Source organism: Chlorocebus sabaeus, chromosome 16, assembly GCF_047675955.1.
Source record: "Chlorocebus sabaeus isolate Y175 chromosome 16, mChlSab1.0.hap1, whole genome shotgun sequence".
Lineage (NCBI taxonomy): Eukaryota > Metazoa > Chordata > Mammalia > Primates > Cercopithecidae > Chlorocebus > Chlorocebus sabaeus.
The window spans coordinates 6,596,292-6,613,570 of NC_132919.1; the positions used below are offsets into that span (position 1 = coordinate 6,596,292).

Genomic DNA, 17,279 nt, shown 5'->3' on the forward strand with positions numbered 1-17,279 from the left:
TTGCCCAGGTAAGTCTGGTGCTTAAGGCTTTCCTTTGGGAGCCTTGTCTAAAGAGAGGAAAGTGGACCCGAGGGCTGAGCACGCTGCGGCGGCTTCGATTTAAAAAAAAACCCGGGGCTGGGTCAGGATGGGAAAGGCAGCGAACTGAACGGGCTTGAGCCCCAAGTTTGGGGCTGAACGTCTTCCCTGCGTGCAGAAGGAAGGGCAGAAGCATGCCATCCTCACCTGGAGCGCCGGCCGAGCCTCCCGCCTCCCAGCGCCTGGCCAGGGCCCCGTCCGGCCCTCTGCACGTGGGATCCACTGACCTGGCAACTGTAGGTTTGGGACTGAGGCCTGGGGGCAGGAACAGAGTCTTGCAGGTGGCGGCGCGTCACAAAGGCGGCCCGAGGTTGGCATTTAGCCTGGGCCAGAGCAAGGCGCAGACCCCGGGCGCCCACGGAGTTGGCATCGGAGCAGCAGCTGCGCGGGCGTAGCAGGCAGGCGCGCTCGCAGTCCCCGCAGCCCAAACTGGGCGCAGCCCGAGCAGGGCTCAGCGAACGGGTAACGGGCGAGCGTGGGCGGGAGCAGGCTGGGGTGGCGGTGGGACGCCCCGAGGCCGGCGTAGGGGAGGCGGGCTGCTCTCATCACCTCCTCTGGGAAGGGTCTTTGGCTGCAGGAGTTGCCGGGCCAACTCTCCTCCCGCGGTGGGTAGGATATCTTTAGATTTCCCTCCCTGATTGGCAGCTGTGTGATATGGTGGAACAACCCTGGGTTCGAATCCCATCTCCCCACTTACTACACGTTCTCCCTGGGAAACTTCAATCACCTTCCAACACCTCCGTTTCCGTATTTGTGAAATGGATGTGTTTGTATTCCTACCTTCCTTGACGCGACGTTGCAGAAGTACCTGAGCACCCACTTTCTTCTTAATGGCCGCCAGCTCTTGTACAGCGTTTACTGTGGGGTAGGCACTGTTCCTGGTGCTTTCCAGGTATCAGCTCACTTAATCCTCCCAACACTAGGAGAAAGGCACTATTACTACCCCATTTACAGATATGAGGACTCAGACACAAAGCAGTGGACTTGCCTAAGGTCATCCGACTGCAATGGGCATAGCTAGGATCCAACCCACTAAGCTACACTGCCTCTGATGGGGTCTGGGGGGATAAGGGGAGGCTCCCAGGCATTAAATAGGACTTCGAGTCTCCTTGCAGCTACTCTTCCAGACAAACATATTCTTCCAACCCCACCCTACGGCACCAGCGTCTGATGATTTTTCTCACCTATGACCTTGCTGGCCAAAAGGCTTCATGGAGCTTTTATTTATTTATTTTATTATACTTTAAGTTCTGGGATGCACGTGCAGAACGTGCAGGTTTGTTACATAGGTATACATGTGCCATGGTGGTTTGCTGCACCCATCAACCCGTCATCTAGGTTTTAAGGCCCGCATGCATTAGGTATTTGTCCTAATGCTCTCCCTCCCCTTGCCCCCCACCCCCCAATAGGCCCCAGTGTGTGATGTTCCCCTCCCTGTGTCCATGTGTCCTCATTGTTCAGCTCCCACTTATGAGTGAGAACATGTGGTGGTCGGTTTTCTGTTCCTGCGTTAGTTTGCTGAGAATGATGGCTTCCAGCTTCATCCATGTCCCTGCAAAGGACATGAACTCATTCTTTTTTATGGCTGCATAGTATTCCATGGTGTATATGTGCCACATTTTCTTAATCCTGTTGATCGTTGATGGGCGTTTGAGTTGGTTCCAAGTCTTCGCTTTGTGGAGCTTTTAAGTTGGATTCTCTCTTCTGCAGCCCCTTTTAGGAGCTTTGCTTGGAGTGCTGTGGAGGCCCCTAGCCTTGTGCAGTTCACAAGTGGTTGAAGAGACCTATTTCTTCATTTGTTAAATGTTTAAGTAACTTCTTAAAAGCAGAAGGAGGACGTCAAGGGGTGTGTGGGTCCCTTGGGAGAAAAGGCAAGGACACAGATTATAGGTCAGACACTTTCCAGACTTCCCCACCTCTTCCTTCAACAGTTACCAAATCATGTCTTCTAAAGAACTCGCAAACACATCCCCATTCCCGCCACAATGCCGGGATTCTGCTCTTGACCATCCTTCCTCTACCCACCCTCCCCCTAGAGTGTCCTTTCCACACTTCAAAACTCACCACGTGGCTTCCAGACATGTGACCCATCAACCTTCATGGCTCTCCGTGACCTCAGCTGGGGTTTTCCACCCTGTTCTGCTGTTACACCTCTTGAATGTAAACACATCTGTCCACAATGTAGCTAGATACCGGAAGGGGACAGGCCATGCCAGTTTTCCAAAATCTTGGGGAAATGGGAAGTGGGACTCTCTGGCCTCTAGGACATAATCTTTATCCCTTCACTCAGGACCCCTTGATCCAGCACCTCCCACTGCTCCCACGTGATCCAGTTCCTCCATTTCCAGCCCACGTAACAAGTGCCAGATGACCAAACCATTTTTCGTTCCCTGAACGGGAACATATCACATACATTCACAGTTCTTTTTTTTTTTTTTTGAGATGGAGTTTCACTCTTGTTGCCCAGGCTGGAGTGCAATGGCACAATCTCAGCTCACAGCAACCTCCACTTCCTCAGCTCAAGCGATTCTCCTGCCTCAGCCTCCCAAGTAGCTAGGATTACAGGCATGCACCATCATGCCTGGCTAATTTTGTATTTTTTTAGTAGAGACAGGGTTTCTCCATGTTGGTCAGGCTGGTCTCGAACTCCCAACCTCAGGTGATCCGCCCGCCTCGGCCTCCCAAAGCGCTGGGATTACAGGCATGAGCCACCACGCCTGGCTCACAGTTCTGTGGCTTTGCACATGTTGTTCCCTCTGCCCAGAATGCATCAGTTCCTCCACCACTACCACTAGGCCCACCTGATCTGCCTCACAAATCCTACTCATCCTTCAAAACCCAACTCAGACGTCACCTCCTCTGAGCAGCCCTCTCTACTTCCAAACACTGTATTTAGCCAAACAGAGTAAGTCACCCTCCATGTGTGCTACCCCGCACTAGAGTCTGCCTGAACCTTCCCACTCTCTCACAGGGTTATAATTGAGTACTGGTCTGTATCCCTGGATAGACTGTGAAATCCTTGCAGGTGTGGACTGTCTCATGAATGTATCATTGAACCACCCACACCTAGCACAGTGCCTAATGCACTTGGGACCACAGGGAAAGCTGGTTCATTTGAGTTTCGTCTCTGTTTGACAGATAATGGCTCTTCTTTTTTACTCCCCACAGAAAGCAAGTGATTGCTTTCCTTTCCTCATTTTTGGAAGCCCTGCCTAACACACAGCTGCACTCTACATCCCAGTTCCTGGATGGATGAAGAAAGTGAACTGATCCAGCCCCAAGACCAGAGCTGCTGGGCCACTCTGCCCGATGTGTGTCTGTGCCGTGTTTTCTGGTGGCTAGGAGACAGGGACAGGTCCAGGGCTGCTCTTGTCTGCAGAAAGTGGAACCAGATGATGTATTCTGCTGACCTCTGGCGGTACAGGACCATCACCTTCAGCGGGAGACCTTCCAGGGTACATGCATCTGAAGTTGAGTCAGCTCTTTGGTATGTTAAGAAGTTTGGTCGTTATCTGGAGCGCCTGGAGGTCAAATTCCTGAATCCTTACAATGCTGTCTTGACCAAGAAGTTCCAGGTCACCATGCGGGGCCTCCTGTCTTGTCTGAGTAAGAGCAACAACCGTCTGAAATCTCTTTCCATCCAACACCTGGAGCTGGACCGCCTGGTGTGGAGGAACAGCATCAGGAGCTCATTCATCAGGAGCTTGAGCTTCTTCTTAAAGAAGATGGGCAAACACCTGGATTACCTCAACCTAAAAGGGGCCAGGCTGACCGTGGAGCAAGGCTGCCACATTCTCGACTCCCTCAGCCACCTGAGGAATGAGAATGTGATCTCAGAACTCAACATCGAGGACTACTTCAGTCATCACCTTGCTGTCTACAGCAGCCCCCAGTTCAAAAAGACCATGTCCACATTCCACAATCTTGTGTCCCTGAACCTCAACTACAACTGTATCTCCGACGAGCTGCTTGAGAACTTGTGTGAGAACGCCAGCACCCTCTGGACCATAAACATCAAATGCCACATTCATGACCCCCACGGACAGGTCATCTGGGGTATGTCCTGGGCCAAGCTGGCCAGGCAGGCCACCAATCTGAAGGTGAACTTCTACTTTGAACGGATCATGAAGTACGAACGCTTGGCCCGAATCCTCTTGCAGGAGATCCCAGTCAGGAGCATCAGTCTGAGAAGCTGCTATTTCAGTGACCCAGACTGGTCCATGAGACCCACTCTGATAGATCTCCTGCCCACCTTCCGGCACACTCTGCAGGTAGGTAGGACTTGTGAGGAGTGACTGCTGTTTAGGTGACTGGCTTCCCCAGAAGAAAGCCCACTGCTGCCTGCTCTTGGCTGGGTTCCCAAATGTTCACTCAATCTCAAATTGAAGTTCTAGCAAATATCACCAACTAAGCCTTCTCCCCTCCTCCCAAGACCACAGTAGGCAACAAAAGCTGCTACTCACTTCCTACATGTGGTAGACACAAGGAATTATCTGGTTAGCTGTCAGCCAGGGAAAGCCCCTAAATCCCCACTCAGAGCTATGAAGCCTGAGCCAGGAGGTGCCCTGCAGGTGAAGAGCGGCTGGGCTGCCTCTTCCTACCTTTCCACCAGGTCACAGCAGCATGCAGGAGACCCTGTGACTCCTGTGGTCAGATCTCAGTTGGGGGATCTGTCTGGTTATAGCAGTGCCAGTGCCTGGTAACTGGGGAGATAGAATGGGGAGGACCAGTCCAGACAAAAAGTCAAATTTGATTTACACAACCGAAGAACTCAGAGTTTCGGGCTGTTCCCTAATCTAGCAGCTTTCTCATCTGTAAGATCAGGATCATTTTGTCTTTCCAAGGACCTCACAGTGGTTGTGACAATTGATATTAACAAGTTTATGTATCTCTACAAACATGGATGGACTGCAAGGTGCTCGTACCTCATTCGGTATCCATATAACCCTAAGGTGGGGTAGGGCAGACATCGTCATGGTGCTTGTATGCTGCAGAAGAACTTGAGGTTCAGTGACCAGCCCACAGTCACCCAGCCAGTCCGCTGCAGGGCTGGGACGAGCACCTTGTATACTCCAAGTATACTGCCTCCAAATTCCAAGTTTTGCAAACTTGGATGAGATCACCATCATTCTCAAATCTCTTCCTCTAAGAACTACATGTCCAATGTACCTTATCTAAAAAGCCACCAAATTCCATTAACACCAGACCTGTCCTATAAGAAATGCTAAAGGGAGTTCTTCAATCTGAAAGAAAAGGGCATTAATGAGCAATAAGAAATCATCTGAAGGTACAAGATGTATACTTACTATTGCTTACTGGTAATAGTAAGTATGCAGAAAAACACAGAATATTGTAACACTGGAATTGTGGTGAGTAAACTACTCATGTCTTAAGTGGAAAGACAAACATATAAGCTGATCAAAAATAATAACAACAACAACTTTTCAAGACATTGTCGGTACAATAAGATACAAATAGAAACAACAAAAAGTTAAACTGTAGGGAGACAAAGTTAAAGTAAAAAGTTTTTATTCATTTGTTTATGCAATCAGTGTTAAGTTGTCATCAGTTTAAAATAATGAGTTATACGATATTGTTTGCAAGCCTCATGGTAATCTCAAATCTAAAAACATACAACAGATAAATAAAATAAAAAGCAAGAAATTAAACATAACTCCAGAGAAAATCACCTTCCCTAAAAGGAACACAGGAAGGAAGAAAAGAAGGAAGAGAAGACCACAAAACAACCAGAAAACAAATAACAAAATGGCCAGAGTCAGTTCCTACTTAATAATAACATTGAATATAAATGGACTAAACCCTCTAATCAAAAGATGTAGGTGGCTGAACAGATTGAAAAGAAAGACTCAGTTATCTGCTGCCTACAAGTAACATATTTCACCTATAAAGACACACATAGATTGAAAATAAAGAGATGGAAAATGATACTTAATGCCAATGGAAACCAAAAAAGAGCAGCAGTAGCTATGCTTATATCAGACAAAATAGTTTTCAAGACAAAATCTATAAAAAGAGACAAAGAAAGTCATTATATAACGATAAAAGAGTCAATTCAGTAAGAGGATATAACAATTGTAAATATATGTGCACTCAACACTGGAGCACCTAGACATATAAAGCAAATATTATTAGGGCTAAAGAGAGAGCTAGACCCTGATATAATAACAGCTGGAGACTTCAACACCCCCCTTTCAGTATTGGGTAGATCTTCAAGACAGAAAATCAACAAAGAAACAGCAGACTTAATCTGCATTAGGAACAAAAAGGGCCTAAAGGATATTTATAGAAAATTTTATCCAATGGCTGAAGAATACACATTCTTCTCCTTAGCACATGGATCATTCACAAGGATAGGCCACATGTTAGGTCACAAAAAAGTCTTAAAACATTCAAAAAATTGAAATTATAACAAGCATCTTGTCTGACCACAACAGAATAGAAATTAATAACTAGAAAAATTTTGGAAATTATATGAACACATGGAAATTAAACAATATGCTCCTGAATAACCAGTGGTTCATGAAGAGATTAAGAAGGAAATTGAAATATTTTTGAAACAAACAATAATAGAGACACAACATACCAAAACCTGTAGGATACAGTGAGCAATACTAAGAGGGAAGTTTATAGCTATAAGCGCCTACATCAAAAAAGAAGAAAAACTTCAAATAAACGTTCTAGTGATACACTTTAAAGGACTAAACAAACCAAGAGCAAACCAATCCCAAAATTGGTAGAAGAAACAATAAAGATTGGAGCAGGAATGAGTGCAAGTGAAATAATGCAAAAGATCAAGGAAATAAAGTTTTTGAAAAGATAAATAAAATTGACATATCATTAGCCAAAATAAGAAAAAAATGAGAGAAGACCCAAATAAATAAAATCAGAGATGAGAAAGGAGACATTACAAGCAATACTGGAGAAATACAAAGGATAATTAGAGCCTATAATGAGCAACTATATGCCAATAAATTGGAAAACCTAGAAGACATGGATAAATTCCTAGACACTTAAACTACCAAGATTGAACCATGAAGAAATCCAGAACCTTAACAGACCATTGACAAGTAACAAGACAGAAGCTGTAATAAAAAGTCCCGAAGCAAAGAAAAGCCCTTGACCTGACGGCTGTACTGCTGAATTTTATCAAATATTTAAAGAAGAATTAATACCAATCCTATTCAAACTACTCCAAAAAAATAGAAGCAGAGGGAATACTTTTAAACTCATTCTACAAGGCTGGTATTACCCTGATACCAAAGCCAGATAAGGACACATCAAAAACAAGAAAACTATAGGCAAATATTCCTAATGAACATTGATGGAAAATTTGTCAACAAATTACTAGCAAACCAAATTTGACAACACATTACAAAGATCATTCATCCTCACCAAGTGGGATTTATCGCAGGGATGCAAGAATGGTTCAAAATATGCAAACAAATCAATGTGATACCTCATAACAACAGAATTAAGAACAAAAAACATATGATTATTTTAATCAATGCTGTAAAAGCATTTGATAAAATTCAACATCCCTTCATGATTAAAACTCTCAAAAAACTGGGTGTAGAAGGAACATACCTCAATACAATAAAAGCCATATATGACAGACCCACAGCTAGTATCATATTGAATAGGGAAAAACTGAAAGCCTTTTCTTTAAGATCCGGAACAAAGTAAGGATGCCACTGTTACCACTGCCATTCAACATAGTACTGGAAGTCCTAGCTAGAGCAATCAGATGAGAGAAATAAAAAACATCCAAATAGAAAACAAAGTCAAATAATTTTTGTGTGAAGATGTGATATTATATTTGGAAAAACCTAAAGACTCCACCAAAAAAAAAACTATCAGCTAAAAAAATTCAGTAAAGTTGCAGGATACAAAATCAACACACAAAAATCAGTAGCATTTCTATATTCCAACAGTGAACAATCTGAAAAATAAATCAAGAAAGTAATCCTGTTTACAATAGCTACAGATAAAATTAAATACCTAGGAATTAACCAAAGGAATGAAAGATCTCTACAATGAAAACTATAAAATATTGATGCAAGAAATTGAAGAGGACACAAAAAATGGAAGGATATTCTATGTTCATGAGTTGGAAGAATCAATATTGTCAAAATGTTTATACTACCCAAAGCCATCTACAGATTCAGTGCAATCCTATCAAAATACCAATGACGTTCTCCACAGAAATAGAACAGAGAATCTTAAATTTATATATATATATGGAACCACAAAAGATGCAGAATAGCCAAAGCTGTCCTGACCAAAAAGAACAAAACTGTAGAAACCACATTACCTGACTTCAAATTATACTGCAGAGCTATAGTCACTAAAACAGCATGAGACTAGCATAAAAACAGATTTTGAGCTCCTTATATATTCTGGTTATTTATTAATCCCATAAAGACCAACAGAACAGAATAGAGAACCCAGAAACAAATTCATTCTTCTATAGTGAACTCACGTTTGACAAAGGTGTCAAAAACATATATTGGGAAAAGGACAATCTCTTCAGTAAATGGTGCTAGGAAAACTGGATATCCATATGCAGAAGAATGAAACTAGACCACTATCTCTTGCTGTATATGAAAATCAAATCAAAATGGACTGAAGACTTCAATCTAAGACCTCAAGCTATGAAACTACTACAAGAAAACGTTGCAGAAACTCTCCAGGACATTGGACTGGGCAAAGATCTCTTGAGTAATACCCCACAAGCACAGGCAACCAAAGCAAACATAGACAGATGGGATCACATCAAGTTAAAAGGTTTCTGCACAACGAAGGAAACAATCAACAAAGTGAAGAGACAACCCACAGGAAGAATGGGAGAAAATATTTGCAAGCTACCCATCTCACAAGGGATTAATAAACAACCAGAATACATAGAGCTCAAACAACTCAATAGGAAAAAAAAATAGTAATCCAATTAAAAATGGGCAAAAGACCTGAACAGGTATTTCTCAAAAGAAGACATATAAATGGCAAAATAGATATATTAAAAGGTGCTTGACATCACTGATCATCAGAGAAATGCAAATCAAAACCACAGTGAGATATTATCTCACCCCAGTTAAAACGATTTTTATTCAAAAGACAGGCAATAGCAAATGCCAGAAAGGATGTGGAGAAAAGGAAATTCTCATATACAGTTGGTGGGAATTTAAAGTAGTACAGCCACTGTAGAGAACAGTTTGAAGGTTTGAAGGTTCCTCAAAAAACTAAAAATAGAGCTTACATACGATCCAGCAATCCCACTGCTAGGTATATACCCCAAAGAAAGAAAGTCAATATATCAAAGAGATGTCTGCACTCTCATGTTTATTGCAGCACTGTTCACAATAGCCAATATTTGGAAGCAACCTAAGTGTCCATCAATGGATAAAGAAAATGTGGTACATACACACAATGGAGTACTATTCAGTCACAAAAAAGCATGAGATTCTCTCGTTTACAATAATGTAGATGCAACTGAGGTCGTTATGTTAAGTGAAATACATCAGGCACCGAAGGACAAACTTTGCATGTTCTCACTTATTTGTGGGAGCTAAAAATTAAAACAATTTAACTCATGGAGACAGAGAGTAGAAGGATGGTTACCAGAGGCAGGGAAGGGTAGTAGGGGGTGGAGAGGGAAGTGGGGATGGTTAATGGGTACAAAAAAAGTTAGAAAGAATGAACAAGATCTAGTATTTGATAGCACGACAGGGTGTCTATAGTTAATCATCATTTAATTGTACATTTTTAAATAACTAAAAGAGTATAATTGGATTGTTTGTAACACAAAGAATAAATGCTTGAAGTCACGGATACTCTATTTACCCCATTGTGATTATTACACATTGTATGCCTACATCAAAATATCCCATATACCCCATAAATATATATACCTATGTACCACAAAAGTTAAAAACTAAAATTAAAAGCTCCCAAACCATCATAGCTATCAGGCCCAGAGCCAGGTCGTGGAACTGTTACGGGACAATCCAGCCAGTCTCAGCGTCTCTGCCCACACACATCTTCCCTTTTGGTGCTTTTCCAGAAATTAACTTTTGAATTCAACAACAACCACGAGTCACTCGACGAGGAGCTGCACCTCCTCATCGTATCCTGCAGGAAGTTGTTTTACTTCAAAATCTGGGCTTTCCTTGATGTTAGGTTTGTGGAGCGGATCCTGAAGAGTCAGAAAGAACGGCAGTGTGCCCTGCGCACACTCAAGGTAAGCGGCCCCCAGGCTGGTTCCAGGAGGTGGAGTGGGGGCATCCGGGAATGGTACTTCCGCTCTGGAAGGAAGGGCAGAGATAAGGCAGTGAACAGAATCATCTGTTCATTGGAAATCAGCAGTTTCACAGAAGGGAATTTGGAGCTCTTTTTTCTAGCAGTTGGGTTTGGTCTTTTCCTGATTCTGCCAACATTCCTGATTTAACAACTGTATGTGTAGATCATTTAAGTTGTTGTCAAGCCCTGAAAAGTGTAGTCACAATGTGTCTGTGTGTGTGTGTGTGCATGCTCATATGTGGATGTATTTCTCTGTTGGCACAGGTGAGAATTTATACAAACAGATATGAAACGAATGAAGAGGACAGGACCCTGCGGGAAATTTACAGGAAGTATAGAAAGCTGATCGACTCAGAGCTTAGCTATTTCGTCATCGCTTACCCTATGATGTAATGAACGCTCTACAGATGAAGAAAGCTAGGAGCACTTTGAACTTGAAAATCATTTCTCTTAGAACTACACTCGGGCATGGCCAGCCCTTTTGCTCCTCTCTCTTCCCCTCCTCTCTTTTTTTTTTTTTTTTTTGGTCAGTTCAATACCAACACGAGCAGCCCAGCAAAGGCTGAGACTGCCGATGACCTGAAGGCTCCAGGTGGCTTTAAAGCACTATGTTTACCAACTATCCAGGTGTAATTTCTCTTTTTGTCAGTTTTGCTTTTTGACACCCTCACTCATCCACAGAGCTAAAAACCCAAAGCCACTCAGAGTAGCTTCCTTTTTGTTTTTTTGCTTTTTTTGAGATGTGTTGATGAAAAGACTCAAACTGTGTAAAATATTTTTAGAGATTTATTCTGAGCCAAATATTTTTAGAGATTTACTCTGAGCCAAATATGAGTGACCATGGCCTGTGACACAGCCCTCAGGAGGTCCTGAGAACATGTGCCCATGGTGATCAGGGTACAGCTTGCTTTTATATATTTTAGGAGGCATGAGACATCAATCAAATAGATTTAAGAAATATATTGGTTTGATTCAGAAAGGCGGGGCAACAAAGCAGGGGCTTCCAGGCTGTAGGTAAATTTAAACATTTTCTGGTTGACAATTGGTTGAGTTTATCTGAAGACCTGGGATCAACAGAAAGGAAATGTTTGGGTTAAGATAAAGGATTGTGGGGACCAAGTTTTACTGCGCAAAGGAAGCTCTCAGATAGCTGACTTCAGAGAGCGCAAGTTGTTAAATGTTTCTTATTGGACTTAAAATGGTCCCTGGCTCTTAGCTGATTATCTCCTGGAACTGGAAAGGAAGGAAGGAAAACAAAAGGGAAAGGAGATTCTCTATAGAATGTGGATTTTTCCCACAAGAGACTTTGCAGGGCAATTTCAAGGTATGACAAGGAAATATATTTTGGGATAAAACATTTTGATTTTCTTCCTTGTTATGCCAGAGTCAGATTGGAAAGTCACTATATACAGGGTTAAATAAAACCCATCTGACTAGAATTTATGGCTTGTAGGGCATGACTCCTCCTCAGACCCCTTCGATAGGAATTTGGGCAAGATTTAAAAAAAAATAAATAAATAAGAGCTTAGTCCTCAGACGGAGTCTCACTCTGTTGCCCAGGCTAGAGTGCAGTGGTGCGATCTCAGCTCACTGCAACTTCTGCTTCTCAGGTTCAAGCAGTTCTCCTGCCTCAGCCTCCAAGTAGCTGGGACTACAGGCATGTGCCACCATGCCCAGATAATTTTGATATTTTTTGTAGAGATGGATTTCACCACGTTAGCCAGGCTGGTCTCCAACTCCTGGCCTCAAATGATCCACCTGCCTCAGCCTCCCAAAGTGCTGGGAGTACAAGCGTGAGCCACCACACCTGGCCCCAGAGTAGCTTCTTACTAGAGGACCCTGACTCCTGCTGACCTGTGCACCTGAAAAGGTGTGTGTAACCATGGAGCAAATCGAATCACGTTTTCTACTGACTGACATTATCAGTTTATAAATCCTTTGTATCTGCTAATCTTCACGTGGGAACCTCCTGACATTGACATTGTCTGGGCCCGATCTCAGATGCATAGAAATCTCCAGACTGCCCTTGGATGAAGCAGGAAAAGCCCCACTTTTAGGAGGAATCTGCTCGGAGCTGGAACTCCCTCCCACAGAAGGAACTCAGCCCCTGACTTAATGGCATCATGGACTCGAATCTCCTGCCTCTGTTTTTGCTGTGTCTCCTTCATTTTTCCACAAATATGCTGGGACTGGGTCTGTGATATTGAACATAGACGTAAATGGTCAAGTTTGATGGCTCCAAACCTAGCGTTTGGAGCCAGGTGTCTGGGGTTGAGTACTGGCCTGCCATGCACTTGTCTTGTGCCTTTGGGTGAGAATTTAACCTCCCTGAGTTTCAGCTTTTCTGTGGGTAAATGAAGAAAAAAAATTAATTACATGCATTGCAACACACACACCTGGCCTGTGGTGGCTTTTATCTTGTTTAGTATATGAAGGAACAGGCTCTAAGGAAGTTAATTTACCCCGAGGCATACAGCCAATTTGTGGCAGAACTAATAACAAAGTCTCCAGATTTAGAACCCAAGACTCTTTCTTCCACCCAAACAACAAAATGCGAAGAACCCATTCCCTCTCCCTTCCTCCACCCAGCTTATCTCAGACAGATATTAAAGTGGTCGCTGGTTGAGTGTTTACATGCTAGATATCAATTCACCTAGTTTCATTTAATCCTCACACAGCTCTAGAAAGTAGAGACTACTGTTATCCCTCTTTTAGAGGGATCCTGAAGGGTTGCCAAGTCTAACCTGCCCCATCACGCATTTAGGAAGTGCTGGAAGGGAGTGTCAAACCCAACCCAATTCCAGAGCTCTGCTCTTAATTCCTACATACTATCCCCCACAGCAAGAGGATTTGGGGTCTGTTGTACCGTAATTCTACTAAGTGAAGAGCATGGTTGGAAGAGAGGATCAATGATAATAATAAATTCCTGAGCCCATGCCATAGACGTTGTATTACTTTTGGTCCTTTGAGGGTTTTGTGCATGCGATCGCATAGAGTTCTTTCTTTCAATAGATATAAATTAATAAAATCCCAGAACACTTTTAACAAGTGACATTTCAGATTTTGTTTGTCTTGCCTCTTGTGTGCTGTGCCCATATAGTTGCTTAGCTGAGGTTTTCGGAAGTGAGAAGTGTTGGTGACATTGTTAGACAAAGGATTTGCAACTGTCATAGACTCACCATCCACCACATGGGACTCACAGGTGGCATTTATTCACGAACAGACCTCAAGGACTCCAAAATACTGAGGATTTTCCATGGTATCCAGAGATGATGAGGGAACAAAGGTCTGTACCAGCTTGAGCAACAGGCACCCGTCAATACGGCTTGTTACTGACACGTTAATCTCCATGGCAATGTAAAGCTATTCTTTCCTTAAATTTAACCATCCCAACAAATTTGAGAAATGCTAACTCCCTCCAATAAAGACTTTGTGAACCTAATTGAGATCGTCCTTTTAAATGCCATTTATGATATGAGGCAGGCAATGGGAAGCATTTTATAAGTAACTTGTCTTCTTTAAGGATTTTAAAGAATATATGCCAGGGACTGACAGCCACAACTCACATAAGCCTCAAACCAAGCTACCCTGGGCTCCATAATGACTTTATTATGCAATTGGTATGAAGGTAAACCAGGAAAAAAAAAAAAAAAAAAAAAAAAAAAGGCTGGCTCAGGCTTTTTAGGTGTTAGAGACTTCAGTGTTTGGAATACAACTAGGTTGATAGCATTCTGCTAATTCCATTTCTGGACTAGACTAGATACTTTTCAAAGTCTCCATTCACAGCTCTAAGGTTTATGCCTTCAAGACACACATTTTTTAGGGCTGTAGGCCAAATTGAAAGAAGCCAACCTGCTATTTTATAATGTGGACTGTAGGCTTGCCTGTAGTAAACAGGGAGATGTTTCACTATTTCTTCTCTGTCCTATCAGCTTTTCTCAGCCCTTGAGGCAGTGTACATATCAGCAGACGGCAGAGGTTAGTCAATTTCTTTTCAAAGTCCAGCCAAAGATAAGCATCTTTAAGCCTCTGTCACACCACTGCACTCCAGCCTGAGCAACAGAGCGAGACCCCATCTCTAATACAAATAGACAATAGGTAAAACAAACATAAGCCTCTACACTTCTTGACTTCTTCCTCCAATACTCTTTTGGAATTGCTTTTGGCAAAGTGTCATTGCTGGCTGCCTAATTGCCACATCTAGAGGATGCTTTTCCTTTCTCAGCTGACTCTCTGGAGCCTTTGACCTGCTGACCTAGTGCCTCAAAAAGTGGCACCCAAGGCCGGGCGCGGTGGCTCACGCCTGTAATCCCAGCTCGTTGGGAGGCGGAGCCGGGCAGATCACGAGGTCAGGAGATCAAGACCATCCTGGCTAACACGGTGAAACCCCGTCTCTACTAAAAATACAAAAAATTAGCCGGGCGTGGTGGTGGGAGCCTGTAGTCCCAGCTACTCGGGAGGCTGAGGCAGGAGAATGGGGTGAACCCAGGAGGCAGAGCTTGCAGTGAGCCGAGATTGCGCCACTGCACTCCAGCCTGGGCGACAGAGCGAGACTCCATCTTAAAAAAAAAAGTGGCACCCATGACACCCATGCTCTCCTGGCTTCCTCCAGCCCCTGGGATGTTTCGCCCAACCTGAGAGTGCTGGTGTTTCTCAAGACTCAGCCCCTCGGCGGCTTCTACCACCACCTGTCTGCAGATGTCTCCCAACCCTCTTGCTACAGCCAGACCTCTCTCCACCCATAGGCTCCTCATACTCAGGGACAGAGCTTGGCCCCTTGGCTCTCCCGCCCTCACCCTTATTTTATTTTATTTTATTATTTTATTTAGACAAGAGTCTCACTCTATCGCCCAGGCTGGAGTGCAGTGGCACTGTCTCGGCTCACTGCAACCTCTGCCCCCCAGCTTCAAGCGATTCTCCTGCCTCAGCCTCCTGAGTAGCTGAGATCATAGGCACTTGCCACTACATCCGGCTAATTTTTGTGTTTTTAGTAGAGATGGGGTTTCACCATGTTGGCCAGGCTGGTCTCGAACTCCTGACCTCAAGTGATCCACCCACTTCAGCCTCCCAAAGTGCTAGGATTACAGGGGTGAGCCACCGTGCCCGGCCTTCACCCTCGTTTTAGAAGCCCTCCTCCTCCTACATTCCCTCTCAGCAATCCATTCACCCTGCTACTCAAGCCAGAAACCTGGGAGCCACCCTAGATCCCACCCTGTCCCTCACCCTGTATAACAAATCAGTCTCCAAGCCACTTAGCCCCCAGACATTTCTGGACTCTGTCCCTTCTTCACTATTTCTACATTCCTGTCTTAACTCAGTCTGTCTTATGTCTACCTGGATTGCTGGGCCTCCTGCATTGCCTTCAGGCCTCCAGTTCCAATCTCTGCCCAGCCTCCAGCCCCTCAGCCCCATCCAAAAGCACCTCGCTCTTTCAAGCATCGGTTTCTTCCTTCCCGTCTTCCTGGAATGTCCTTCCTACCTTTCTCCTTGACTGCTGAATTTCTGTTCATGTTCCATAGCAGGTGCTCACCAGTTGGTAATGGCTGTTTCAGACAGGCTCATCAGCGTCCTTCCTGTCTCAGTTTAGGCGGCTCCTCTTCCAGGAAGCTGTTCCTGATCCCTAAGGCCGTTCTCACAGCTATCATGGTTGTTGTCGCTTCGCCTCCCTCCCTACTCTGCCTGCTACATGATAGGTGCTCAATAAATGTGGGAGATATTTTGAAATTTGTACTTTTCTCTAGTCCCAGCTACTCAGGAGGCTGAGGCAGGAGGATCACCTGAGCCTGGGGAGGTCGAGGCTGCAGCGAGCCCTGATCACGCTACTGTACTCCAGATTGGGTGACAGGGCAAGATTCTGTCTCAAAAAAAAAGAAAAGAAAAGAAACTTGTACTTTTTATTTTTATTTGTTTCTTTTTTTGAGACAGTTTCACTCTGTCACCCAGGCTAGAGTGCAGTGGTGTGATCTCGGCTCACTGCAACCTCTGCCTCCTGGGTTCAAGTGATTCTCTTGCCTCAGCCTAGCGAGTAGCTGGGATTACAGGAGCCGCCACCATGCCTGGCTAATTTTTGGAATTTTAGTAGAAACGGGGTTTCACCATGCTGTCCAGGCTGGTCTCAAACTCCTGACATCAGGTGATCCACCCGCCTCGGCCTCCCGAAGTGCTGGGATTGCAGGCATGAGCCGCCGTGCCTGGACAAATTTGTACTTTTTAAAGCTCTGGTACTACTTTTCAATGTTTACTGTTAGATCACAGATGCTTTTTCTCAAAATATTGGAAACTGACTCATTTAAGGAGAAACTAGGTACCATTTAGTGGGAACCCATTACATCAGGCACTATATATACCATATCTCATTTTATCTTCACAACACCCTGGCAAGAAGAATGGTCTTCATCTGATTTACAGACCAAAACATGAAGATCAGAGAAGTTAAGTAACTTCCCTGAAGCCTCACAGCCACTTTGTGCAGAGCAGGAATTCCAATCTCACCCACTCCTTTCGCTGCCCCACACCCTGTGCTATCGCAGAGGCAGTATCCTGGCAAGATGCTGATTCAGGCTTTTTAGGAAATGGTGATTTGGAACTTGACAATGACCTTTCAAAAACTTCAGTCTTAAATTAGGCAGTTACCTGCTGACCCGATACGAAGAAACCCCTGCCTAGAAAGGCACCCTTGTGATGTATCTACACTTGTTAAGAGGAAGAAATTTCCCTGACATGCATTGGTCAATGGGAAACCACAAGAATCTCACTAGCCTCCTCTATCCCAGAGCCTGATGGCAAAGTGCCGCAGCAGGAAAGGGCTATGTGGATCACAAGGACAGCGTAGGCCTCATGACTCTGAGATAACAGAACAGAGGCACAGAGAGGCTAAGCAACTTACC

The 17,279-nt window shown here is 44.2% G+C and overlaps 2 protein-coding genes across 3 annotated transcripts in view; both read left to right on the forward strand.

Moving 5' to 3' along the window:
* The window catches only part of XAF1 (XIAP associated factor 1), a 24,053-nt gene extending 20,714 nt beyond the window's left edge, over nucleotides 1–3,339 (forward strand). The window contains exon 8 of the mRNA XM_073004655.1: nucleotides 3,247–3,339. The gene's annotated coding sequence lies outside the window, so the exon portion shown is untranslated. The remainder of the gene's footprint in view (nucleotides 1–3,246) is intronic.
* On the forward strand, nucleotides 3,327–13,827 carry FBXO39 (F-box protein 39). 2 transcript variants are annotated; one of them, XM_008010058.3, is made up of 3 exons: nucleotides 3,327–4,349; nucleotides 10,157–10,333; nucleotides 10,657–13,827. In XM_008010058.3, the coding sequence occupies exons 1-3, from the start codon at nucleotides 3,327–3,329 to the stop codon at nucleotides 10,783–10,785; spliced, it is 1,329 nt and encodes a 442-aa protein (XP_008008249.1). In that variant the 3' UTR covers nucleotides 10,786–13,827. The 2 variants fall into 2 exon arrangements, with proteins under 2 accessions (XP_008008249.1, XP_008008248.3); XM_008010057.3 differs by having other exon boundaries at nucleotides 10,157–10,730.
* Nucleotides 13,828–17,279: the final 3,452 nt, after the last annotated feature.